The sequence below is a fragment of the Sebastes fasciatus genome, chromosome 11, assembly GCF_043250625.1.
Source record: "Sebastes fasciatus isolate fSebFas1 chromosome 11, fSebFas1.pri, whole genome shotgun sequence".
Lineage (NCBI taxonomy): Eukaryota > Metazoa > Chordata > Actinopteri > Perciformes > Sebastidae > Sebastes > Sebastes fasciatus.
This window is the reverse complement of record NC_133805.1, coordinates 35,576,018-35,602,441: the sequence shown is the minus strand read 5'-3', so window position 1 is coordinate 35,602,441 and position 26,424 is coordinate 35,576,018. Positions and strand designations below refer to the sequence as shown.

Here is a 26,424-nt window from a genome sequence, read left to right as displayed (position 1 = left end):
ATATCATGTAAATCAGTGCTTTCTCTACGTTTTCACTTCTCTCTCCTTGTCCTCCTCTATTGCAGATCATCCAGAATCTGACAGCCAATCAGACAAAGCCATTGGAGCAAACCAATCAGAGCCATGCCCAGACCCCTAACAGTACCAACCCTCTGCTGTTCAATCAGTCCAAACTGGCCGGACAGCCCCTCACAGCAGAGCAGCAGCAACAATTACTGCAACAGCAACAGTCACACCAGGTTGCCCAGCAACAACACCAACAGTTACCGCAGCAACCGCAGCAACCGCAGCAACCGCAGCATCCCATGATGCACCTCCAGCAGCAGCATCAGATGATGCAACTACATCACCAGCAACAACAACAACAACAACAACAACAACAACAACAACAACAACAACAGTCACAGGTTGCACAACAACAACAAGGGTTTGCACAGTTGCCCCAACAGCAGCAACAGTTTCTGCAACAACAGCAGCAAATGCACCAACAGCAGATGTTTTCACAGCAGCAGCAGCAGCAGCAGCAGCAGCAGCAGCAGCAGCAGCAGCAGCAGCAGCAGCAGCAGCAGCAGCAACAGCATGCGTTCTCCCAACAGCAGCTACGGCCCCAGCAGCTCCTGCGTCCTGGCTTACAGCAGCTGCAGCAGCAACAGGCACTGCAACAACAGCTCCAGCAGTTCCAACAGCAGCAACGCATGCAGATGTTACAGCAGCAGCAGCAGCAGCAGCAGCAGAATCAACAGCAGTTACACCAACAGCATCTACAGCAGCAGCAGCAGCAGCAACATTTCCTGCAGCAGCAACACATGCAGCAGATGCAGCAGCAGCAGCAGCAGACTCAGCAGCAGCAGGCTCTGCAGCATCAGAACCAGCAGGCCCTGCAGCAGCAGACAGCGCTGCAGCCCCAGCTCCAGCAGCCTCCTCACTTCTCCCAGCTGTTTGGACATGAGTCGGGGCAAGAAAGTGAGTAGTCAAGTCAAGTCAATTTTATTTAAATAGCCCAAAATCACAAATTTGCCTCGGGGCTTTACAATCTGTACAGGATACGACACCCTCTGTCCTTTACAGTACGACCCTCTGTACACCCAAGTCAGCGTGGAAGGGGATTATGGTCACAGCAGGCCACGCTCTTTTATATATTTTATAATAACACATTTGTGTGGAGTGAAATATTAATGCGTATGACCACTTTTACTCTGTTGGTATTTACATTTGGATTTAGCATTACATTTGTGGAAAAACATAAAAGCTGTGTGGGGTTTCAGACACAGTGTTTAGGATTTAGGACTGTGTGTGGAGTTTCAGGATTTGAGAATGATGCCCGGCATTGGTGGACAGGTTTTTCTGTCACGAATGAAAATTAACTGATGATTGTTCAGATGTTTATTTAAACTGCAATGGAGATTAGATGTAATTCTAACTTCTGACTGTCACTGTTAGCAGTGTAGCTGCTACACTTCATTGACAGACTGGCATCTGTCTCATATGAATGGGTCCAACGCAGGTTGAACGTGGGTTTATTAGAACCAAGTCATGCGTGGGTCGACTCTATTAAACTAGGTTTTTACTTGTGACTTGCAAAATAATGACTTGGACTACATCTAGGGGTGGGCGATACATCGAATATAGTCGATGTAATGCGTCTTGTCCCACGCGCGGTATATAAAATGACTATCGGAACATCGACTACAAATTGTCATTTAATGTTTTTAAGTTTCAAAGCGGCATGAGACTCGCTTTGGTATTTCCTTCTCTCCCTCTCTCCTCCGGCTCCCTCTCACACCCATACATCACAGACTCCGCCCCATCCAGACCGTTCTCCTGGGTGAGTGTGTGCAACGATTTACCTGCATAGACAATTACGAGGCGGCCGCCTCCGTCAAATTTCGCCCCACCTCCAGCTCGCTACAAAACTCTGACGGGTGTCTTCATGGAAAACACTATTTTCTAACAAGCATTGCACTTAATGGATATTAGACATTTGTAACTGCATTTGCAGCATTACGCCGTTGTGTTGGCGCTCTAACAAACAGCACAGTGAACCAGAGAAGCCGCTGAGAGGAAGAAACGAGCCGTCTGTTTGGGTTTTCGGCCGGATCGCTGCAAAGCGGGGGCAGCAGTGTTACTGCTGGTAACGTTTTTACCACCACGGCAAAACAAAATGAAAGTAAAGTAAACAAAACTCCTTTCCCCTCTCGTTTGATGTGTTAATATAGTTTTATATCGTCAGTTGGCGTTTATAAATGCCGTTGCAAGCGGCAGTCTGCGTTTCTGAAAGCTGCTCCAGCCGCCTCTTTACATGTGTGCCATGAACAGTTTCATAATGAATCGAAAATACTTTTACACTTCTCAGAGGGTGGGCTGGCTGGCTGGCCGGCCCTCTCCGGGCGCATTTCCTCCGTGACAGTCCGCACACTGCTCTAGTTCGGCTCGGTAAGGCCCGGGGTGGGGAGTGGCTCCACGGGGCCGTTGAGTGAGGGCTCGCTGTTCCCTCTTTCGCTGCGGGGAGAGGCGGTCCCCTGCTCCATACTTAAGTGCAGTACTTGAGTAGCCTGCAGTCCACCACTGCTAGAGCACGAGATTAAGATTGTTCCAAAAGAAATCACTAATGAATATAAACAAGAATGTTTTAATGCAGACATACAGTGTGCTGCAGTGACTTCAAGAATCACCAAACTGGTGTGATTGTATGCATCAAAGGGTTAAATTGAGCATTTATGAAGTGCTTAGAGGATGTTTGAAAATATCGCGATATGTTGCGTATCGCGATATTGCCTAAAAATATTGTGATATTATTTTTAGGCCATATCGCCCAGCCCTAACTACATCCATAAAAAGCACCGTTTTGACTTATTATGTAAATATAGGTCAACGACAACAGCTGTGCTGTGTGATTGGTAGAGATGCACCGACTGCAATTTTCTCGGCAGATTTCCGATATTTCCTGATTACGATTTTCCTTCTTTCTAACTATAATTGACAGCACACAAACATATTTTTTACTTTTCTTCCATGGAAAATTTAAATTCAGTTATATGTCCATAATAAACAGTTATTCCAAGGATGGGTCATTCAATTATAAAAAAAATCCAATAGTTTATGTGACTATCTAATATATTTTCCCTCGTTTTAACAGTTACTGTAACTGTACCGTACTATCTGTGCCGCTGTGTGTGCGACGTGCATGGAAAAGGTTCAAAGATTATCCACCATTGAGACCAGTTTGGAAACAACGCTCTTATATTGGTGTGAAAAACACTATTCACATAGGGCAGAAATGGAGAGGAAAAGATGGATGTTTAAGGGTAATGGCCTTAATGTGGAGTGTGTCGTTGAGCCCATTTGATAATAGGAACCTGAGAAGGTTTTGTTCCACTGTGTGATTGTAGAACTTTCCTCACTACTTTGGTTACTAAAATTGGTGTAAAACTCAGCTCCATTTGTACGTCCATTAAAAAGGTCTTGACATGGTTTTCCTGAACCTGCAGATTAACATGTGTATCTTCTTTCTATTCTAATTCTCAGTTCCACAGGATGGCTTCCTGCTTGGCTGTGTGTTTGCTGTTGCTGACTACCCAGAACAGATGGCTGACAAACAACTCCTGGCCACATGGAAGAGGGTGAGACAGTTACTCAGTCACACAGAAAAAGAGTTTAACTTCTCCATTTAGAAGTGCCTGGGATAAACAACCAGCAGCTTCTGTTCTGAGAGTGCTTATATTAAAGCTGAAGTTGGGAACTTTGAGCGCACATGATAAAACAGTTGTTTTTATAAAACGGTCACTATATCCTGACAGCAGTGCATGACACAGATAATCAGTGAAGGAGGAGCCCCTCCCCCCAGCTCCTAATGGCATTTGCAAGATTTCACAGACTGAAGGAAAACAACCAATCAGAGCCGAGGAGTGTCTACAGCAGCTGTCATTCACTGTTGGTGAAACTCTGGAACTCTGATCAAACGGTCAAACTAAGCAGCGCTGATCAAATATGAATCAATATTCTGTTACTGTGATGCCTATTTCTCTCCTCAGATGTTCTCAGAATCATCTTGTAGTGCATGGTTTAGCTGTAAAATGCGAAAGTTTGCTCCGACTGGTGGGTGGTGCTTGGTTTTGGCTCAACTGTTTTCAAACAGTTAGTTAATGACAGTTAGTTAGTAATATAGTGACAGTTTATAAAAATAACATTTTATCATATTTTCTCAAAGTTCCTGACTGCAGCTTTAATGATGAAACAGTCATTAGGATGTGGATATTCAACATGTGTTTAAAAAAGACACAGACATAGTGCTGAGCAGAAAAGATGGTAAAAGATGTTGTGGATGAGTTTATGTTTACTGAAGCCCTCCCTCAGGTCATCCAGGCGTGTGGAGGTGCTGTTGACCCCACCCTGACCAGCCGCTGCACACACCTGCTGTGTGAGAGTCAAGTCAGCAACATGTATGTACAGGTAAGAATGTGTCCTATCAGAACATACATAACTCTACCACTATACAACATGCAGTGTGCAGTTGTGGAGACTACGTTTAAGTAACATGTAAATGGACTGCACTTATAGAGAGCTTCTCTTGTCTTATCGACCACTTAAAGCTCTTTACACGACATGTCAGCATTCATACACACACTGATGACAGAGGCTGCCATGCAAGGAGCCAACCTGCCCATCAGGAGCAATAAACATTCACACTCAGGGAGCAATTTGGGGTTCAGTATCTTGCCCAAGAACACTTGGACATGTAGACTGGAGGAGCCAGGATCAAACCACCGACCTTCTGATTAGTGGGTGGCAGCTGTCAGTGGGGGTCCTGAGCCTTGTTGACGAGACCAGCTGCAGTCGGGAAGAAACTGTTAGTGGTGTGAGGTTTTGGTCCTGATGGACCCCAGCCTGTTAGAGGGGAGTTATCCAAAGAGTGTGTCCTTGGTTTTTGGCAGCGCTGGCTGCTGACCGGATGGCCGGATCCTAATTCATTAAAGCGAAAGCTAACTGTCACAATAAATGTTACACACTGCTTGTTTGTGTGTACGTGCCTGTCAGTCTCACAAGGAGTAACGTTAGAAAGGACGAATGCTAACACTAAACTATGTGGCGTTAGCTAGTTCACAGCTGTGTAATTCACCAGATAACGATAACGTTCGCTAATCACCAACCTGGAGTATCTTGACCTGCTCTCACTGAATCAGTCGCATTAACCCAAAAATACATTTTGAGATAAGCTAAGCTACAAAGAGCTACCTTAAGGGGGGAAGACAGCGAGTGTGAATACTGACTTTGGCAGCGCGCGGCTCCCGTCACGTAGCTGCCCAGCTGACAGTTGAGTGACTCTTTGCCAACAAAGTGCCACTGTGACTGTCGTGGGTGACTCAGATTTATGTTGTATGTCGCGAGCGTGATTAAACGTGCTCACGAGCGAATTTCTATTATTTCACGTGCACAGATATTAACTGCCACTCGCACAGGAGAAGTCCCTGTGCACCAATTCAACAACCGAGAGTTGTACAGGCCGCTGAGAGCGAGAAACAAAACAAAGAGCGAGACAAAGAATGTCAGCTGTGAGTATAGAACGAAGCAGCGAGCACACAGAGAAAGAGAGAGAGAGTCTGTTTAGCGAGCGCTGGAGGGCAGACACGCTCTCATAACTCTCATAGCTCTCTGCTCTCTCTGCTCTCCACGTTGGGTCTTGCTCGCGCAAATCCACCTGACTTTTGACAGTTTGGGGGCGAAAATCAAGGAGGCACTGGCTCTCTTATGATTGGTCACTTTCAACGCGAACACACCCACATGGACCGCTGTATGTCCTGTCTGCCATGTTGGAGCATTAAGAACCACTAGAATCAGCTGTTACTCGCCTGATTCTGAACTGATTTTCATGAAATGTGGTTTGTTATAAAGAAATTGAACAAGATAATTCAGTTATACGAGGCAGATCTAATCAGGACTATGCCAAAACATTAACTTCTGAATAGACTTGACTTCCTCTGGGACATGCAGATTCTAAGTGGAAATTATTTAGAATTTCAGCTTTTGTGAGTTTCTCCACAAAAATTTATATTTCTATTATATTGTTAAAAAAGCCATCTGGTTAGTTGTTATTGTATTAATAATTAAATAAGGGCTCTCAAAGTTATCGCAATAACGCGTTAACGCAAAATCGCTCTAATGCCACTAATTTCTTTAATGCATTAATGTAAACGATCTTCGGAGGTTGTAGCGGGCTCAGTTTTAAAACAGAAGTGAACCGTGATCCTGGCACCACATGACACTAGAAAAACTTAAGGAACCCATCGGTACCAACCAGGTCATACCAGCTCGTTGCAAAGGAGGTTAAATAACGCTCCAAACTTGCGCAAAATTTTGGCAAGGAACCTCGCCAAAATTTGATCTGACCTCCAGATCAGTGAATGTAAATGGGTTCTATGGGTACCCACGAGTCTCCCCTTTACAGACATGCCCACTTTATGATAATCACATGCAGTTTGGGGCAAGTCATAGTCAAGTCAGCACACTGACAGCTGTTGTTGCATGTTGGGCTGCAGTTTGCCATGTTATGATTGGAGCATATTGTTTTATGCTAAATGCAGTACCTGTGAGGGTTTCTGGACAATATCTGTCATTGTTTTGTGTTAATTGATTTACAACAAAAAATGTATACATACATAGTGTTAAGTATTAAATACTTGACAAATCTCCCTTTAAGGTACATTTTGAACAGATAAAAAAATATGTGATTAATTGCGATTAAATATTTTAATGGATTGACAGCCCTAAATTATATCTGCATAAATAAAATAAACAATACTTTTCCTCCAGGCTCACACAGGAGTGCACAGGGAGCAAGATGCCTGAATATTGATTATCAATTTTGAATTCGAACACATCATCACAGTTCAATCACACAAAATGATCATTCCTTTATAGAAGTAGCTTAAGACTCAAACTTATTTCTGTGAATTATCTATTCATTCCCAAAACATTTATCAGTGATATAGTTAAGATGAAAAACTTCTGAATGTGTTGCGTTGCATGTTGATTAAGTGCTGGTGCTCCTAAAATGTTCAGTAGTGAGCACTAGAGCTCCTAGTGGAAACCGTTAGTATGGAGCCCTGCATCATCTCAGAGAAGGAGACAATATAGAAGATAAAGAGGGCACAAACTAAACATGCTGACAGATCGAGGGATTGACATAGTGTCTGACAGTTGAATTTATAGCTTTAAGAAAAGGGCGAGTCTACTGAATGATGAATGTCAGCCATCCAAGCTTTGATTTAGTTTAGTTTAACCAAGTTTGATTCAATGTTGCCAAAAACACGCCATCTTGTTCACTGTTGTTGATATTTGTGGTGTTTTCTCTGCCAGGCACTCAGAGAGGGGAAGCGTTGTGTAACAGCCCACTGGCTCAACACTGTACTGAAGAGGAAGAGGATGGTTCCTCCTCATCGGACGTTACATCTGCCCTTCGCCTTCCCTCCTGGAGCCAAACCCTGCTCTCAGCACGTAGGTCCAGCTCCCACAAAGTCATGTTTGTTTCCAGCCTGAAATCTGTTGGTGTACTTGATAGTAAGAAACTACATTTCCATTTAAATACCAAGGAAATGTCTTATTTTTCTTTTTGGCATTTTATGCTAATGTTTTCTTTTGTCTTGGAGTCTCCCACTTTCCATCTTATTGAACCAGGTAAAAAGTTTTGATGAGATTTCAAGAATTGGATTTCCAGGAATACCTTCACAGAGAGGCGTACTAACCAGAAACCTGAACCCATTCAATTTCACTGTGATATGTGAAAGGAACATAATTATGTCAATCTAAGTCCATTGTTATTATGCTGTGTTCACACCAAACTCAAATTACTCGCGAGAGTTTGACGTGCTGTAGAGGAGGAGAGGCTTACCTCCATGTAGATTAGTACTGACCGATAAATCGTATTTTCATCATCATCACAAGATGAACATGCGCGATAAACACATCGCAAAAGACTGCCTGAGACACGATGATTAAGAAAAATCATTATATTTAGGGATGGTTACTGGAACCCGGTATTAAACGATAACGTTTCCTGTCCGTGACAGAGTTAGCGTGCAGCTTTAGCCGTGATGTCTAACTCTGCTTTTCCTGTCAATGTGTGAAACCCAAAATGTTTCTATCCTTTACTGGATTTGTAGTGTTTACCACGCTGGATTTAACATGGGGGGGGGGGGGTGCAGGTTGTATCCACGCTGACCCTCCAACGTTTTATACTTTCTCGTTTAGGGTCGCGGCGGTCGGCTACGGTCTGTTTTGTTATATATCGATTCTGGCATTAAAAAAATCTATTTCAAAATCATAATCATAAAAAAAAAAGGAATCGCGATACATAGGTGAATAGATTTTTTTTTTTCAGCCCTAATGGGTACCCACGAGTCTCCCCTTTACAGACATGCCCACTTTATGATAATCACATGCAGTTTGGGGCAAGTCATAGTCAAGTCAGCACACTGACACACTGACAGCTGTTGTTGCCTGTTGGGCTGCAGTTTGCCATGTTATGATTGGAGCATATTGTTTTATGCTAAATGCAGTACCTGTGAGAGTTTCTGGACAATATCTGTCATTGTTTTGTGTTGTTCATTGATTTACAATAATAAATATGTACATACATTTGCATAAAGCAGCATATTTGTCCACTCCCATGTTGATAAGAGGATTAAATACATGACAAATCTCCCTTTTAAGGTTCATTTAGAACAGATAAAGAGTGTGACTAATCGTGATTAACTATGAACAATCATGCGATTGAGTACGATTAAATATTTGAATCGATTGACAGCCCTAGTGCTAGGCAATGCTAACATTGTAGCTGCTCCATCAACACTCAACATAATGTCATCTAGGCATGAATACGGCAATGATGTTGTTGTTTCTACCATAGACAGTCTGTGGTTTCTACACAGAGTTTGGTCCGGTCTCTGTACAGATATGATGTACTGTCGTAGCTCTGGGTGACCACAGACACATACAATTTTTTCCCTCCATTTCTGATTCAACAAGGTTTTTTTGCGTGCAAATTTGCGTTGTTGCATTGACCTTGTATGTAATTGCAATGCGTAAAACGTTTGCTTCGCCTTTGGTGTGAACACACCGTTACATTCTCTCCTGACAGAGAATCCAGGATGCTTAAACTCCTTCATGTGGGGCAGCAGTGGCAGTTCTTTTAGCCAGTGCTAGGGTCCTGCTCCAGAATGGGTTGCAAACCTACCTCAGTGTACGCTGGATCTCCCAGGCTGATGGAGCCAGCAAAACTACATCAGTAGAAAAGAGCAGAGATGCAGACCTAATGTCACCAGACTGGACACACTCCGGTATCATACTTTGAGATTCTGTCCAACAGAGTCAGTGACGAGGCACAGCCTCAAAGACGCCCAGCGCTCACTTAGAATAATGCTCTCGTACTATATTATGAAGTAACTTCTCTAACTTTACCATTGTATGTTTCTGATGTCTGCCTGTCATCTCTGTACTCTAACCTTTTCTCTGTGACTGTCAGATTATATCAGTGACAGGTTTTGTGGATGCTGACAGGGATGACCTGAAGTTGATGGCCTACCTGGCTGGTGCCAGATACACTGGATATCTGTGTCGCAGTAACACTGTCCTCATCTGCAAAGAGTAAGATCTGGGGGGATGGATGAGCGTTTGCTGGGAGTATCATTTGTAGCACTTGTAGCAGAGAACATATACCTGTGTCTTACTGTTGTGATCAAATGTACTTCTCTTGGATACTCCATACAATGTAATACTATATAAAATGAGTGCTGTAGAACAAGAAATTGTATTCAGTAAGGCCTCACTGTGGAATCTCACAGTGATAATGGACTTCTGAAAAGAACCAAATTAAAGCTGTGTGTGTTTTCATGGATCAAATATTAGGATTTGCACCATCATGGCTCCCCAGTCATATATACAGTGTTGGTGATATGGTCATCTTGCTGATCTCTCTTCAGACCCAGTGGGCTTAAATATGAGAAGGCCAAGGAGTGGAAGATCCCGTGTGTGAATGCCCAGTGGCTGTGTGATATACTGCTGGGCAACTTTGAAGCACTGAGACAGATTCCACACAGCAGATACTCCATCTACACACACCCTGAACCTCTGGTGCCTAACCCACAGCTGGTCCAGAACCTGCTGGGTATGTACAGTTGAATGTACCGTCATTAATGCAGACTGTTGTATTATGTTGGATATTGAATAGTAATAGAATAACCAAGAGACACAATATCAGGCACTTATTACACACACTCCTCTGTGGGAGTATCCATGATGTGTGATACTTTTATAACTACACGGCTCTTTGTGGATTATCTACAAGCAGTCAAACAGTATCATATGGTAATACAGTATATGATATGGACAGTATATGTTTGTATTTCTACATGAGTATGAGTATTTAAAATGCCGTAAGCTTGATAGTATAGCTAACGAATATTTGAACATCAGTTGTAATTGCTAAATGTTTATGCCTTAGTATGTATGTATGTTTGTGTGTATAAATGAAACTGTCCTGCATTGCCTTGTGTTTTTTCCTGTAGCTGCTTGGAGGACGCCGATCAAAGTATCTTCTGAAGCTTTGGCGGTGAGTTTGTTGAAGCGCTGTTTCATGAGATGATGCCTCAGTGTGCTTCACACTCGTCTTCTGTTTGGTTTGTCAAAGAACATATTGGTCATTTGTCAGCTCATTGTGTTTTAGTTGTTGCTGTACCTACATACAAGACAGTGTTTCCCTACCATTGCCTGGCCCATCTACTAAACAGGTCCCCCACCCCCTCTGAAAGAAAGCGTCTTTACTGTGTTGTGTTAGTTTGGCTCCCCTCCTCTTCTGTCTGTTTCATGGAGGACAGTCTAGCAGACACTTCATAAATTGTTGGATTAGCCTTGAACTTTAAAACTTGGTTTGCCTTCACATTATTCCAACATTAAAGACAAAACCCCTCCATTGACAACGTCTGTCCTCTGTATATAATAATGAGATGAGGCTATGCTGTGCTGGCTCATCCATTATGATTGTGTGCTGTTTAGAGTCTTCAGCTGCTCCAGAAGCAGAAGATATCTGACTCCACCAACCAGCCTACAAACAAGAAGGCCAGGTCAGTACAGTACAGAGTTGGACCAAACATCAACATTACCTTGGTATCATGATATTGTGGGTAAAAGTACAATTGTGTGTTTGTGTGCAGACTGGAGGAGATCCAGTCCCCCAATAAGAAGCTTCCTCCAGAGTCCACTCCCCGAGTCATGTTAACAGGCTTTGAGCCCACACATGTTCAGCAGTACACAAAGGTAAAGTCAGCCTGATCACTCACTCAAACACCACAATTATCATTATGCATTTTCTTGCTCCTTCCAAGACATTAGCAAATGAGCATTAGACTTCACAAAGCCATTTAAACAGGACAGACAGGATGCTAATGTTTCACTCACTCTGTCACCATCAAGTGCTTTAATGTGGTCACAAGCGTTCTGTTTCTTAACATGTCCGTCGTTAGACGGAAAGTAGTATAAGCCTCATACTGAGCTTCATGTTAGATTAGAGTTTCTCTATTGGGCATTTATTTAGAAAAAAAAGCCTTTCCTGAATTCCTTGTTGATATACACTTATCTTCTTGGGCTTTTATTTTGAAAAAACTAGGTCCATACTTAGTTTCCTGTTAACATACAGCAAGAGTTGGGGCGTTTATTTTGAAAAACAAGCCTAATCTTGAGCTTCCTGTTGAGAGAGTTACCCTATGGGGATTTTTATTTGAAGTGGTGGGGTGTACAATGTAAAGTCTGATCTGACATGGATAAGTAGCCAATTAAGGGAAACTAAAACTGGTGTAATGTTTTTTGACATGTCATTGCAGGGTAAACAGGTGTAATTAATAACATTAATTATGGCCCTGATCTGTTGAGGTTTGCCATGGCCCTGGTATTGTGCATGCTTCACAACAATTCTTTACTAAGCGCTCACCGTCGATCTCAACCATTCATCAGTTTTTTCCACACTGACTACGCAAAGATACCATGTGATACCAATGTCGTTTTACTATTAGCCTCGTTAGAGGTGGGAACCAGACGTCAGATATCTTCCACAGAGATAAACAAAATATTAATTTTAGACCTGCCAACATTTTGAATTGATTCATTCACAGTCATAATATATATATTCTTTTTTTCAGGAAAAGCCATTCTTTTATTTGGCACCTTTCTAAATGATCTTTGGATCTTTGTTATTTTTAAAACAATATTCATCTACATAAAAATGTTATCAATAAGACCTTTAACATGGGTCCCTATGGGGCAGTTGCTTGGACTTCCTGTCACTTTCAGGATGTTGTAGCCAAAAGTGTAAGTCTGGCTGATTCCATAATAATATGTCTGCGACCAGTATAAGATTTCCAACATTTAGACCAAAAATTATGAATGTAGAGTGAAAATTGTGTGATTGGGAGCAAGTTTAATATATTTTTTTTAGAAGGTTTTAAAGCTCCTCTCCACTCTGGCTGTGATATCATCCACTCTCAGCAGCACAATACACACCCATTATAAACTCAGAAAAGTTCTGAAAAAAGCACAAGTTGAAGTTCAAATTGGAGCGTGTTCAAGAGGATTTAAAGATTTTCTCCATGAAGTTCCATTATTTAAAAAAAACAACAACAAAAAAAGATAATGTGAAAAAAGCTTAATATTTTAAAAGTATAAATGGTAGAATCAAGTTGAATGTAAGCAGGATTGTGCTTACAGAGCTGAATATTTTGATATTTGAATGGTTTCTGTATGGAAAAAATAGTGGAATAAACCATAGAAGAACGATACTGTGAATGCTGCTGAATCAGCATTCACACAATCATAAGAAATAGTTTTTAGCTATAATATATCACTACCAAAAAAAGGATACGGCATGAACATCCATCAACTCTCGTGACATTGACCCACTGAAACTGAACGGACTTAACCTTCCAGGAGATGGCGCTATGCAACAATTGCTTCACTAAAGTAGGTCAAAGCTTAAACATGAAACATTCTGGCCCTTCCTACGGATTCTCCAACCATGTATTCTCTATGAATATGTACAGTAGCTACATACTTCTGATACATTATACCTGGCCCTAACAAAAATACATCTATAGAAACTAAACTAAAACTAGCAAACTCACTCTGAAAACGAACTATAACGCAGCTAAAATGAAATTGAAAAGTCAAAATTAAAATCAAAACTAATCTAAAATTCTAAACGATCATATCCTTGCTCAGTGTTTGATGGTGTCTATCCTCATCTCTTCCTCCCCTGCAGAGGTTACATGCTTTAGGTGGTGAAGTAGCAGACAGCAGTCAGAAAGTCACTCACCTGGTGGCCAGTAAGGTGACTCGCACTGTCAAATTCCTCACTGCCATGTCTGTGGTCAAACACATCGTCAGCCCAGAGTGGCTTGAGGAGAGCTGGAGGAGCCAGAAGTTTGTGGGTATGTGATTGTTTATGTGTGTGTCCTCCTCCTTCTTCCTACTGAAAATAATTAGGATGTGTACATTAGTTTGACACAGGTGTGTGTGTGTGTGTGTGTGTGTGTGTGTGTGTGTGTGTGTGTGTGTGTGTGTGTGTGTGTGTGTGTGTGTGTGTGTGTGTGTGTGTGTGTGTGTGTGTGTGTGTGTGTGTGTGTGTGTGTGTGTGTTGCAGATGAGCAGAGCTACACTCTGAGGGATGCAGAGGCAGAGGTGTTGTTTGGCTTCAGTTTGGAGGAGTCACTGAAGAGAGCCCACAGTGCACCGCTCTTCAAGGTTAGACAATAAGCTTCACACTCGCACCAGTTCACTGTGGAACCAGTTGGACGGGAGCTGTAACCAGATGGAAAGGATATATGTTTCATTGAGGTTGTCCTCACTGCTTGAAATCCTGGAGAGACCTTACACAGTGTTGAACATGTGTAAACTTGGATTGGTTCTGATGAAGTAATGACTGTATTTTGCCCCTGTCCTTCACTGCCTTACTGTCTCTCTGTCTGTCTGTTTGATGTGATGTAGGGGAAGTACTTCTACCTCACCCCGGGGATCTGCCCCAGCCTCAGCACCATGAAGCCCATCCTTGAGAGTGCTGGAGGAAAGCTGCTGGCCAAACAGCCGTCCTACAGAAAGATCATGGAGCATAAACAGAACAAGGTCCTTCAAATACCTGCAATTCTTTCATGTTGTGGCCTGAAAAACACGGATTCTTCTCGGAAATGGTTTTACTATGCAACACAATTAGCTTGGTATAATTACAGTTAAAAGGTTTTATAAGTCCCTAAAATACCAAATTCCATGATGGTTGAAGCACCTGCTCCAAACAGATAGGGGCCAGCATTTTACCTCTACTACTGGGTCCATACAATCTACATTTACAGTCATTAGTTGTGTCCTCCGGTGTCCTCCGGTGCTCCTAACGGCATCTGCAGGATTTCACAGACCGGAAGAAAACAAGCAGTCAGAGCTGATCTGGAGTCTGCCGTCCAGCTGCCGTCTATGAGAGCCGGCTGTCAAACACTCGCGAACTCCGTCCAAACGGTCAAACTAGGCAGCGCTGATCAAATATGAATCAATATTCTGTTACTGTAATGCCTATTTCTCTCCTCAAATGTTCTCAGAATCATCTTGTAGTGTACTGTTTAGCTGTAAAATGAGAAAGTTTGTGACCCAGCAGCCATGTTGAGATCAGCTGAGGAGATACCAAGCATCGCCCACCAGCCGCAGCACAGCCAATAGGAACGCTCTCTCTCTCTGAAATGACCTGTGATTGGTCAAAGTCTCCCATCACGGGCTAGATGTTCTAAAGCCTGAAAACAGAGCCATGAGGAGGACTAGAAGTCTAGTTTTCTCTCAGAACACTTGAATTACAATATGCTGAAAGGTTATTATGGGATTTTTGCCCAATGATGCCAAAAAATATACTGCCTACTGAAGCTTTAAACAAAAATTCTGGCCAGATCTTACACAATACACAATACACTTTTAACCTCTTAAAAATTTGAATAATCTAACGGCCGCTATTCGATCTTTCTGAGGCTGTAGCGGACTGTTTTAAAGCTAGAGGGGAGATATATATATATGAAACTAGAATATTTAAGGAATCCATAGGTTCCAACAGCTCATGGTAGCTTGTCAGGAAAGGAGGCTAAATAACTCTCCAAAGTTATGCTACTTTTTGGTGAGGAAAAGCTGGCATGGTCATTTTCAAAGGGGTCCCTTGACCTTTGAACTCCAGATTTGTGGGTTCTATGGGTACCCACGAGTCTCCCCTTTACAGATATGCCCACTTTATGATAATCACCTGCAGTATAAATGTGTTGCCTATTCTAAAATGGTGTATCTGAATATTTCTGCATACTGGGGTCCCTAAACAGTGTTGAATTCCATAAATTGGGTCTCACTGTAAAGCTGAGACTCTTGTGGATCCAATGAGCCCAACTGTATTCATGTGTGATGAGGTTAGTCCCCATAGGAGTCATTTCATTGACCTCACTGTATAAAATGACCTGTGGTGACCTCTAGGATAATCACAGCCTCATGAAACTTTACAACCACAAACTAGAGACCTAGAGCATTCAGAGGATGGATGGATCAAACTAGAGACCTAGAGCATTCAGAGGATGAATGGATCAGACTAGAGACCTAGAGCATTCAGAGGATGGATGGATCAGACTAGAGACCTAGAGCATTCAGAGGATGGATGGATCAAACTAGAGACCTAGAGCATTCAGAGGATGGATGGATCAAACTAGAGACCTAGAGCGTTCAGAGGATGGATGGATCAGACAAGAGACCTAGAGCGTTCAGAGGATGGATGGATCAAACTAGAGACCTAGAGCGTTCAGAGGATGGATGGATCAAACTAGAGACCTAGAGCGTTCAGAGGATGGATGGCTTTCCTAGGTACATTGACAATAAAGGGGGTTTCTGAGCAATTTACACAACACAAGTGCTCGCCATCCTATCGCCGAAAAATGCAGAAATCTCCAAATGTTAAAAGTTTTTGATCCCAAATCACAGCATGTCTATTTCTATGGTGTTCCTCAAGGTCTTGGTGTCTTAATGTGGTATTTTGGAGGGATTATTGATAATATTTATCAATTCTCCAGTGGTAAAAAATTGTTGAATTAACACCAAATCTGTGTAACAAATGGTAACCCAAAAATTGCAACATCTTATTATACACAATACAGCATGGGGATGACCATCATATACTTCTAGCATAATGTTATAAACCCTTATACACTGTCACAAGTTGTTTAAATTAATTAATTCATGTTTATTTCTGATTTATGACTAGAACGACTTGACACAGTGCTGAGCAGCATCTCAAATTAATCTTCAGGTTCCCATCTTTTTATCAACCCCTGAACACCCCCTGTCTCCAACCCTAACCCTCTAAAGAAGGGGGGTGGGATGTAAGAAATAAAGGAATGATGATGATGGTATTTATTTTCATACCCAGCTTCATAAGAAGACAAACGAAGTAATAAGCATTAGCATTAATAAAGGTACACTAAACCTTACCTTTGACTATTTGACAAAAGTCTGCCTTTATTTTTATTTCTTTACCAAGTTCTAACTACATGTTGGACTTGTGTTGCAGAACCTTCCGGAGATTATCTTGATTTCCTGCGACAATGACCTCCACCTCTGTAGAGAGTACTTCCTGAAGAACATCGGTAAGACACACGCACGCACGCACACACACGCACGCTGTATTACTCCTGTGTAAGGGTTGTCGACTGTTACAAAGCAATTGTAATGAAGGAGTTGATAGTAGAGATGATCATAAGGAACAATATCGTTCCCATTGGGCGAAAATAAAGCACATCAAAATCATCTATTGTCTTTCTTTACTGTACTCTACTGCGTGTCTTTACTGTACTCTACTGCGTGTCTTTACTGTAATATACTGCATGTCTTTAGTGTACTCTACTGCGTGTCTTTACTGTACTCTACTGTGTCTTTACTGTACTCTACTGCGTGTCTTTACTGTTCTCTACTGCGTGTCTTTACTCTACTCTACTGCGTGTCTTACCTGTCCTCTACTGCGTGTCTTTACTGTACTCTACTGCGTGTCTTTACTGTACTCTACTGCGTGTCTTTACTGTACTCTACTGCGTGTCTTTACTGTCCTCTACTGCCTGTCTTTACTGACTTCTACTGCGTGTCTTTACCGTACTCTACTGCGTGTCTTTACTGTACTTTACTGACTGTCTTTACTGCACTCTACTGCGTGTCTTTGTTGTACTCTACTGTGCTCTACCGCGTGTCTTTACTGTCCTCTACTGTGTGTCTTTACTGTCCTCTAATGCGTGTCTTTACTCTACTCTACTGCGTGTCTTTACCGTACTCTACTGCGTGTCTTCACGGTACTCTACTGCATGTCTTTACCGTGCTCTAGTGCGTGTCTACCGTGCTCTAGTGCGTGTCTCTACCGTGCTCTAGTGCGTGTCTTTACCATACTCTACTGCATGTCTTTACTGTACTCTACAGCGTGTCTTTACTGTACTCTACTGTACTCTACCGCGTGTCTTTGTTGTACTCGACTGTGCTCTACAGCGTGTCTTTACTGTCCTCTACTGCGTGTCTTTACTGTCCTCTACTGCGTGTCTTTACTCTACTGCGTGTCTTTACTGTACTCTACTGCGTGTCTTTACTGTCCTCTACTGTGTGTCTTTACTGTCCTCTACTGTGTGTCTTTACTGTACTCCACTGCGTGTCTTTACTGTACTCTACTGCGTGTCTTTACTGTCCTCTACTGTGTGTCTTTACTGTCCTCTACTGTGTGTCTTTACTGTACTCCACTGTGTCTTTACTGTACTTTACTGACTGTCTTTACTGCACTCTATTGTACTCTACTGCGTGTCTTTGTTGTACTCTACTGTGCTCTACCGCGTGTCTTTACTGTCCTCTACTGCGTGTCTTTACTCTACTCTACTGCGTGTCTTTACTCTACACTACTGCGTGTCTTTACTGTACTCTACTGCGTACCTTCACCGTACTCTACTGCGTACCTTCACCGTACTCTACTGCGTACCTTCACCGTACTCTACTGCGTGTCTTCACCGTACTCTACTGCGTGTCTTTACCGTGCTCTAGTGCGTGTCTTTACCGTGCTCTAGTGCGTGTCTTTACCGTGCTCTAGTGCGTGTCTTTACCGTGCTCTAGTGCGTGTCTCTACCGTGCTCTACTGCGTGTCTTTACCATGCTCTACTGCACGTCTTTGCTGTGCTCTAGTGTGTGTCTTTGCTGTACTGTACTGCGTGTTTTTACTGTACTCTACTGCGTGTCTTTAATGTCCTCTACTGCGTGTCTTTACTCTACTCTACTGCGTGTCTTTACCATACTCTACTGCGTGTCTTTACTGTCCTCTACTGCGTGTCTTTACCGTACTCTACTGCGTGCCTTTACTCTACTCTACTGCGTGTCTTTACCATACTCTACTGCATGTCTTTACTGTCCTCTACTGCGTGTCTTTACCGTACTCTACTGCGTGCCTTTACTGTCCTCTACTGCGTGTCTTTACTGTACTCTACTGACTGTCTTTACTGCACTCTACTGTACTTTACTGACTGTTTGTTTTACTCTACCGCGTGTCTTTACTGTACTCCACTGCATGTCTTTACTGTACTCTACTGCGTGTCTTTACCTTACTCTACTGCGTGCCTTTACTGTGTGCTACTGCGTGTCTTTACTGTACTCTACTGCGTGTCTTTACTGTCCTATACTGCCTGTCTTTACTGTCTTCTACTGCGTGTCTTTACCGTACTCTACTGCGTGTCTTTACTGTCCTCTACTGCGTGTCTTTACTGTACTTTACTGACTGTCTTTACTGCACTCTACTGCGTGTCTTTGTTGTACTCTACTGTGCTCTACCGCGTGTCCTTACTGTCCTCTACTGCGTGTCTTTCCTGTCCTCTACTGTGTGTCTTTACTCTACTCTACTGCGTGTCTTTACTGTACTCTACTGCGTGTTTTTACCGTGCTCTAGTGCGTGTCTTTACCGTGCTCTAGTACGTGTCTCTACCGTGCTCTACTGCACGTCTTTACCGTGCTCTAGTGTGTGTCTTTGCTGTACTCTACTGCATGTTTTTACTGTCCTCTACTGCGTGTCTTTACTGTACTCTACTGCCTGACTTTACTCAACTCTACTGCCTTTCTTTACTCTACTCTACTGCGTGTCTTTACTGTACTCTACTGACTGTGTTTGTTTTACTCTGCTGTGCTCTACCGCGTGTCTTTAATGTCCTCTACTGCGTGTCTTTACTCTACTCTACTGCGTGTCTTTACCATACTCTACTGCATGTCTTTACTGTCCTCTACTGCGTGTCTTTACCGTACTCTACTGCGTGCCTTTACTGTCTTCTACTGCGTGTCTTTACCGTACTCTACTGCGTGTCTTTACTGTCCTCTACTGCGTGTCTTTACTGTACTCTACTGCGTGTCTTTACTGTACTTTACTGACTGTCTTTACTATACTCTACTGTACTCTACTGCATGTCTTTGTTGTACTCTACTGTGCTCTACCGCGTGTCTTTACTGTCCTCTACTGCGTGTCTTTACTCTACTCTACTGCGTGTCTTTACTCTACTCTACTGCGTGTCTTTACCGTACTCTACTGCGTGTCTTCACGGTACTCTACTGCGTGTCTTCACGGTACTCTACTGCATGTCTTTACCGTGCTCTAGTGCGTGTCTTTACCGTGCTCTACTGCACGTCTTTACCGTGCTCTAGTATGTGTCTTTACCGTGCTCTACTGCACGTCTTTACCGTGCTCTAGTGTGTGTCTTTGCTGTACTCTACTGCCCTCTACTGCGTGTGTTTACCGTACTCTACTGCGAGTCTTTACCGTACTCTACTGCGTGCCTTTACCGTGCTCTAGTGCGTGTCTCTACCGTGTTCTACTGCGTGTCTTTACCATGCTCTACTGCACGTCTTTGCTGTGCTCTAGTGTGTGTCTTTGCTGTACTGTACTGCGTGTTTTTACTGTACTCTACTGCGTGTCTTTAATGTCCTCTACTGCGTGTCTTTACTCTACTCTACTGCGTGTCTTTACCATACTCTACTGCATGTCTTTACTGTCCTCTACTGCGTGTCTTTACCGTACTCTACTGCGTGCCTTTACTCTACTCTACTGCGTGTCTTTACCATACTCTACTGCATGTCTTTACTGTCCTCTACTGCGTGTCTTTACCGTACTCTACTGCGTGCCTTTACTGTCCTCTACTGCGTGTCTTTACTCTACTCTACTGCGTGTCTTTACTGTACTCTACTGACTGTCTTTACTGCACTCTACTGTACTTTACTGACTGTGTTTGTTTTACTCTACCGCGTGTCTTTACTGTACTCCACTGCATGTCTTTACTGTACTCTACTGCGTGTCTTTACCTTACTCTACTGCGTGCCTTTACTGTGTGCTACTGCGTGTCTTTACTGTACTCTACTGCGTGTCTTTACTGTCCTATACTGCCTGTCTTTACTGTCTTCTACTGCGTGTCTTTACCGTACTCTACTGCATGTCTTTACTGTCCTCTACTGCGTGTCTTTACTGTACTTTACTGACTGTCTTTACTGTACTCTACTGCGTGTCTTTGTTGTACTCTACTGTGCTCTACCGCGTGTCTTTCCTGTCCTCTACTGTGTCTTTACTCTACTCTACTGCGTGTCTTTACTCTACTCTACTGCGTGTCTTTACTGTACTCTACTGCGTGTTTTTACCGTGCTCTAGTGCGTGTCTTTACCGTGCTCTAGTGCGTGTCTCTACCGTGCTCTACTGCACGTCTTTACCGTGCTCTAGTGTGTGTCTTTGCTGTACTCTACTGCATGTTTTTACTGTACTCTACTGCGTGTCTTTAATGTCCTCTACTGCGTGTCTTTACCGTACTCTACTGCGAGTCTTTACCGTACTCTACTGCGTGCCTTTACCGTCCTTTACTGCGTGCCTTTACTGTCCTCTACTGCGTGTCTTTACTGTACTCTACTGCCTGACTTTACTCAACTCTACTGCCTTTCTTTACTCTACTCTACTGCGTGTCTTTACTGTACTCTACTGACTGTGTTTGTTTTACTCTGCTGTGCTCTACCGCGTGTCTTTAATGTCCTCTACTGCGTGTCTTTACTCTACTGCGTGTCTTTACCATACTCTACTGCATGTCTTTACTGTCCTCTACTGCGTGTCTTTACCGTACTCTACTGCGTGCCTTTACTGTCTTCTACTGCGTGTCTTTACCGTACTCTACTGCGTGTCTTTACTGTCCTCTACTGCGTGTCTTTACTGTACTCTACTGCGTGTCTTTACTGTACTTTACTGACTGTCTTACTACTGTACTCTACTGCATGTCTTTGTTGTACTCTACTGTGCTCTACCGAGTGTCTTTACTGTCCTCTACTGTGTGTCTTTACTGTCCTCTACTGCGTGTCTTTACTCTACTCTACTGCGTGTCTTTACTGTACTCTACTGCGTGTCTTTACCGTACTCTACTGCGTGTCTTTACCGTACTCTACTGCGTGTCTTCACGGTACTCTACTGCATGTCTTCACCGTGCTCTAGTGCGTGTCTTTACCGTGCTCTACTGCACGTCTTTACCGTGCTCTAGTATGTGTCTTTACCGTGCTCTACTGCACGTCTTTACCGTGCTCTAGTGTGTGTCTTTGCTGTACTCTACTGCGTGTCTTTGTTGTACTCTACTGCGTGTCTTTACTGTACTCTACTGAGTGTCTTTAATGTCCTCTACTGCGTGTCTTTACTGTACTCTACCGCGTGTCTTTACTGTACTCCACCGCGTGTCTTTACTGTACTCTACTGAGTGTCTTTAATGTCCTCTACTGCGTGTCTTTACTGTACTCTACCGCGTGTCTTTACCATACTCTACTGCATGTCTTTACTGCCCTCTACTGCGTGTGTTTACCGTACTCTACTGCGAGTCTTTACCGTACTCTACTGCGTGCCTTCACCGTCCTTTACTGCGTGCCTTTACTGTCCTCTACTGCGTGTCTTTACTCTACTCTACTGCGTGTCTTTACCATACTCTACTGCATGTCTTTACTGTACTCTACCGCGTGTCTTTGTTGTACTCTACTGTGCTCTACAGCGTGTCTTTACTGTCCTCTACTGCGTGTCTTTACTGTCCTCTACTGCGTGTCTTTACTCTACTGTGTGTCTTTACTCTACTCTACTGCATGTCTTTACTCTAGTCTACTGCGTGTCTTACCTGTCCTCTACTGTGTGTCTTTACTGTACTCTACCGCGTGTCTTTACCATACTCTACTGCATGTCTTTACTGTCCTCTACTGCGTGTGTTTACCGTACTCTACTGCGAGTCTTTACCGTACTCTACTGCGTGCCTTTACCGTCCTTTACTGCGTGCCTTTACTGTCCTCTACTGCGTGTCTTTACTCTACTCTACTGTGTGTCTTTACTGTACTCTACTGCCTTTCTTTACTCTACTCTACTGCATGTCTCTACTGTACTCTACTGCGTGTCTTTACCGTACTCTACTGCGTGTCTTTACCGTACTCTACTGCGTGTCTTTACCGTACTCTACTGCGTGTCTTTACCGTGCTCTACTGCGTGTCTTTACTGTACTGTACTTCGTCTTTACTGTACTCTACTGCCTGCCTTTACTCTACTGCTTGTCTTTACTGTCCTCTACTGCGTGTCTTTACTGTCCTCTACTGCGTGTCTTCACTGTACTCTACTGCGTGTCTTTATTTTGCTGCGTGATTTAACTACTCTACTGCATGTCTTTACTCTACTGCGTGTCTTTACTGTACTCTACTGCGTGTCTTTACTCTACTGCGTGTCTTTACTGTGCTCTACTGCGTGTCTTTACTTTACTCTACTGCGTGTCTTTACTGTACTGTACTACGTGTCTTTACTGTACTGTACTGCGTGTCTTTATTTTACTCTACTGCGTGTCTTTATTGTACTGTACTGCGTGTCTTTACTTTACGGTGTGTCTTTACTGTACTGTACTACGTGTCTTTACTGTACTGTACTGCGTGTCTTTACTGTACTGTGCTCTACTGCGTGTCTTTACTGTCCTATACTGGTCTTCTTTAACTCTAAGGTGTGACTCCCAGATGAGCAGTAGAGCTGTGTAGAGATGGACTCTTTCTATAAAGTTGATGGTCCATTAGAACTTGAGCTGATGTGTTTCTGATGCCGTCTCTGTCTCTGTCTCTGTCGTCCAGATGTCCACAACGCTGAGTTTATCCTGACGGGAGTCCTCACCCAGAAACTGGACTATGACTCATATCCTTTACTGTGATGAGAGCTCAGGATGAAATGCTTGTTGTGGGACAGGAGCTGCTACTGTAGCATAATAGCAACTACAGTATGAGTTACCGTTAGTGGAGCCTGAGTATCTTTATAAAACATGAACAGCATGATAGCAGCTACAGTATGAGTGAGTTAGTGGAGCCTGTGTATCTTTATAAAACATGAACAGCATGATAGCAGCTACAGTATGAATGACAGTTAATGGAGCCTGAGTATCTTTATAAAACATTAACAGCATGATAGCAGCTACAGTATGAGTTACAGTTAATGGAGCCTGAGTATCTTTATAAAACGTGAACACTATGATAGCAGCTACAGTATGAGTTAGTTAGTGGAGCCTGAGTGTCTTTATAAAACGTGACCAGCATGATAGCAGCTACAGTATGAGTTACAGTTAGGGGAGCCTGAGTATCTTTATAAAACATGAACAGCATGATAGCAGCTACAGTATGAGTTACAGTTAGGGGAGCCTGAGTATCTTTATTAAACATGAACAGCATGATAGCAGCTACAGTATGAGTTACAGTTAATGGAGCCTGAGTATCTTTATAAAACATGAACAGCATGATAGCAGCTACAGTATGAGTTACAGTTAGTGGATTCTGAGAGTCTTTATAAAACGTGAACAGCATGATGGCTGTTTGATTGTTTAATTTTTTAAGAAGCTGGGAGCTCCCTGCACTCGTTGTTTTAAGATAATGTTGAAAAGTTCTAATTAAACATCTGCTTTAAGGTACTCCAACAAAGTTTTGTGTTTTTCCCATTTTTGACACCAAGATTTTCATTCTTACTGCTAACATGTATCGGTTCAAGATATCGGTTATCGGTCTCCTTGATTACTAATAATTGACATCGCTCCTGAATACTCCATATTATAGGGATCGGTCGATCCCTATAGTATGGAGTATGTATGTATTTTTACACATTAAATAATGTGGATGAGGGAGGACTGAATGTTTGAGGACGGTGGGTGAGGGTGGACTGAATGTTTGAGGACGGTGGTGAGGGTGGACTGAATGTTTGATGACGGTGGGTGAGGGTGGACTGAATGTTTGAGGACGGTGGGTTAGGGTGGACTTAATGTTTGAGGACGGTGGGTGAGGGTGGACTGAATGTTTGAGGACTGTGGGTGAGGGTGGACTGAATGTTTGAGGACGGTGGGTGAGGGTGGACTGAATGTTTGAGGACGGTGGGTGAGGGTGGACTGAATGTTTGAGGACGGTGGGTTAGGGTGGACTTAATGTTTGAGGACGGTGGGTGAGGGTGGACTGAATGTTTGAGGACTGTGGGTGAGGATGGACTGAATGTTTGAGGACAGTGGGTGAGGGTGGACTGAATGTTTGAGGACGGTGGGTGAGGGTGGACTGAATGTTTGAGGACGGTGGGTTAGGGTGGACTTAATGTTTGAGGACGGTGGGTGAGGGTGGACTGAATGTTTGAGGACTGTGGGTGAGGGTGGACTGAATGTTTGAGGACTGTGGGTGAGGGTGGACTGAATGTTTGAGGACAGTGGGTGAGGGTGGACTGAATGTTTGAGGACGGTGGGTGAGGGAGGACTGAATGTTTGAGGACGGTGGGTGAGGGTGGACTGAATGTTTGAGGACGGTGGGTGAGGGTGGACTTAATGTTTGAGGACGGTGGGTGAGGGTGGACTGAATGTTTGAGGACGGTGGGTGAGGGTGGACTGAATGTTTGAGGACGGTGGTGAGGGAGGACTGAATGTTTGAGGACGGTGGGACATCCCAGCGTCCTGAGTAAAGGTGCAGCTGTGTGTTGCCCTTCACATCCTTTCATTGTGTTGGTACTGTGACAGCAGTGATGCTGTATGTGATTTGGACAAAAGTGAGTTTCCTTGACAGTCACACGTATAAGTTCACTTGATGGTGAAGCAATGATGACATGAAGAGGAAGAGGAGGAGGATGAAGAGATCAGGAAGCCCCCCGTGTACAGTCCAGCCACACTGACTTTTCTATGTTTTTATTTCTGTGCATAGAGCTCCAGATCTCTCATTTTGTAGCTTTTTGTTACCTGTTTGAGAATAAAGAAAATGATGTTATTTTTCTGAAATGAATGTTTAAATTATGGCAGATTTTAACCTTTTTCCTGTTGTTCAGATAGAATGTGTAAAGGCTTCAGCAGCTACACACTGTTCTTTGGAATAAAAGCTGTACATTATGTTTGTGAAATATGTCTCTGGCTTTGTTTGCCGTCTGATCATATTGGGAGCTAAGAACTATTTGTAGGCATAGTGAACAGAAGTTTGAGCCATCGACAACTGAGCTCTGTTCACAGGTCAAACAAGCAATGCTGAAAGAAAAGGTCACATTTCAGAACAAAAGCTGTGTCTCTGCTTGTTCTCACTGTTGAGGTTTTGGAAGTGTTCCTGGAGGTATTCCTCCCAGGTTTAAGCAGATAATTCCTGATAGATTTGATTTAATTAACTGGTAATGAGGGTCTGGGGTATTTACTGGTGAAGTTCTAATTGCTGGCTGTCAGACAGATAGCCTGGGGTGATGTGTGGATGGGGGTGCAGGGTGGGAGCGGGGGGGTGCAGCATCGCCTGCAGTGCTGCCCTCAAAACTACAGCAAACTGAATTAGACACAGCCTGAGCCAAGGTCATGTGCTACATATACTGTGGGTGTGCGTGCGTGCTGCCAGCGCTCCTCAACGTCTACATATACCAGCATTCCTCCTGCTAGTCTGAACATTTCATGGTGTCAAACAACCAAAGCTCTGAAACTTTTCAATAAGGTTGACGTCGACAAAACAAGTAGTGGCTTCCCACTCCGTCACTGTTTGATCAGGTCCGTTGACATAGTGAACGTTTACTTCTTCAGCTCCTTTGTGGAAATCTGGCTAAACAGGAAGTTGAGCCGCTTCAGGTCGAAGCTGGTTTAAATTGCTTCTAACTGAAAAGTGACACTGTCTAATTGTTGAAACGATCTTTTGTTTTTTTATCGTAAAACCTAAAAGCCCCGTTGGACCGGAGTGATGTTGGATTTATTGCTCTCAGTATTTAGAGATGCGCGTCTTTAAAGGGCAGCTCCAGTGATCTGGTGTTGCACAACTCCACAGCGGCTCCTGACTTCAGAATACTAAAATACTGGATCCTTGATCCACTTCCCATAA

The 26,424-nt window shown here is 43.3% G+C and overlaps 1 protein-coding gene across 2 annotated transcripts in view; it reads left to right on the top strand.

Moving 5' to 3' along the window:
- paxip1 (PAX interacting (with transcription-activation domain) protein 1) overlaps positions 1–25,480 on the top strand; it is a 36,242-nt gene extending 10,762 nt beyond the window's left edge. Inside the window, exons 9-23 of one of the 2 annotated variants that reach the window (XM_074652361.1) lie at positions 66–963; positions 3,526–3,620; positions 4,354–4,449; positions 7,354–7,491; positions 9,518–9,639; positions 9,975–10,159; positions 10,560–10,603; positions 11,047–11,114; positions 11,205–11,307; positions 13,301–13,469; positions 13,682–13,782; positions 14,026–14,160; positions 16,613–16,688; positions 23,206–23,266; positions 25,159–25,480. In XM_074652361.1, coding sequence (XP_074508462.1) covers positions 66–963; positions 3,526–3,620; positions 4,354–4,449; positions 7,354–7,491; positions 9,518–9,639; positions 9,975–10,159; positions 10,560–10,603; positions 11,047–11,114; positions 11,205–11,307; positions 13,301–13,469; positions 13,682–13,782; positions 14,026–14,160; positions 16,613–16,688; positions 23,206–23,266; positions 25,159–25,174 — 2,307 coding nt within the window. In that variant the 3' untranslated portion in view covers positions 25,175–25,480. Of the gene's footprint in view, positions 1–65; positions 964–3,525; positions 3,621–4,353; positions 4,450–7,353; positions 7,492–9,517; positions 9,640–9,974; positions 10,160–10,559; positions 10,604–11,046; positions 11,115–11,204; positions 11,308–13,300; positions 13,470–13,681; positions 13,783–14,025; positions 14,161–16,612; positions 16,689–23,205; positions 23,279–25,158 lie in introns of both variants that reach the window. The other variant, XM_074652360.1, reaches the window with a different exon arrangement.
- Positions 25,481–26,424: the final 944 nt, after the last annotated feature.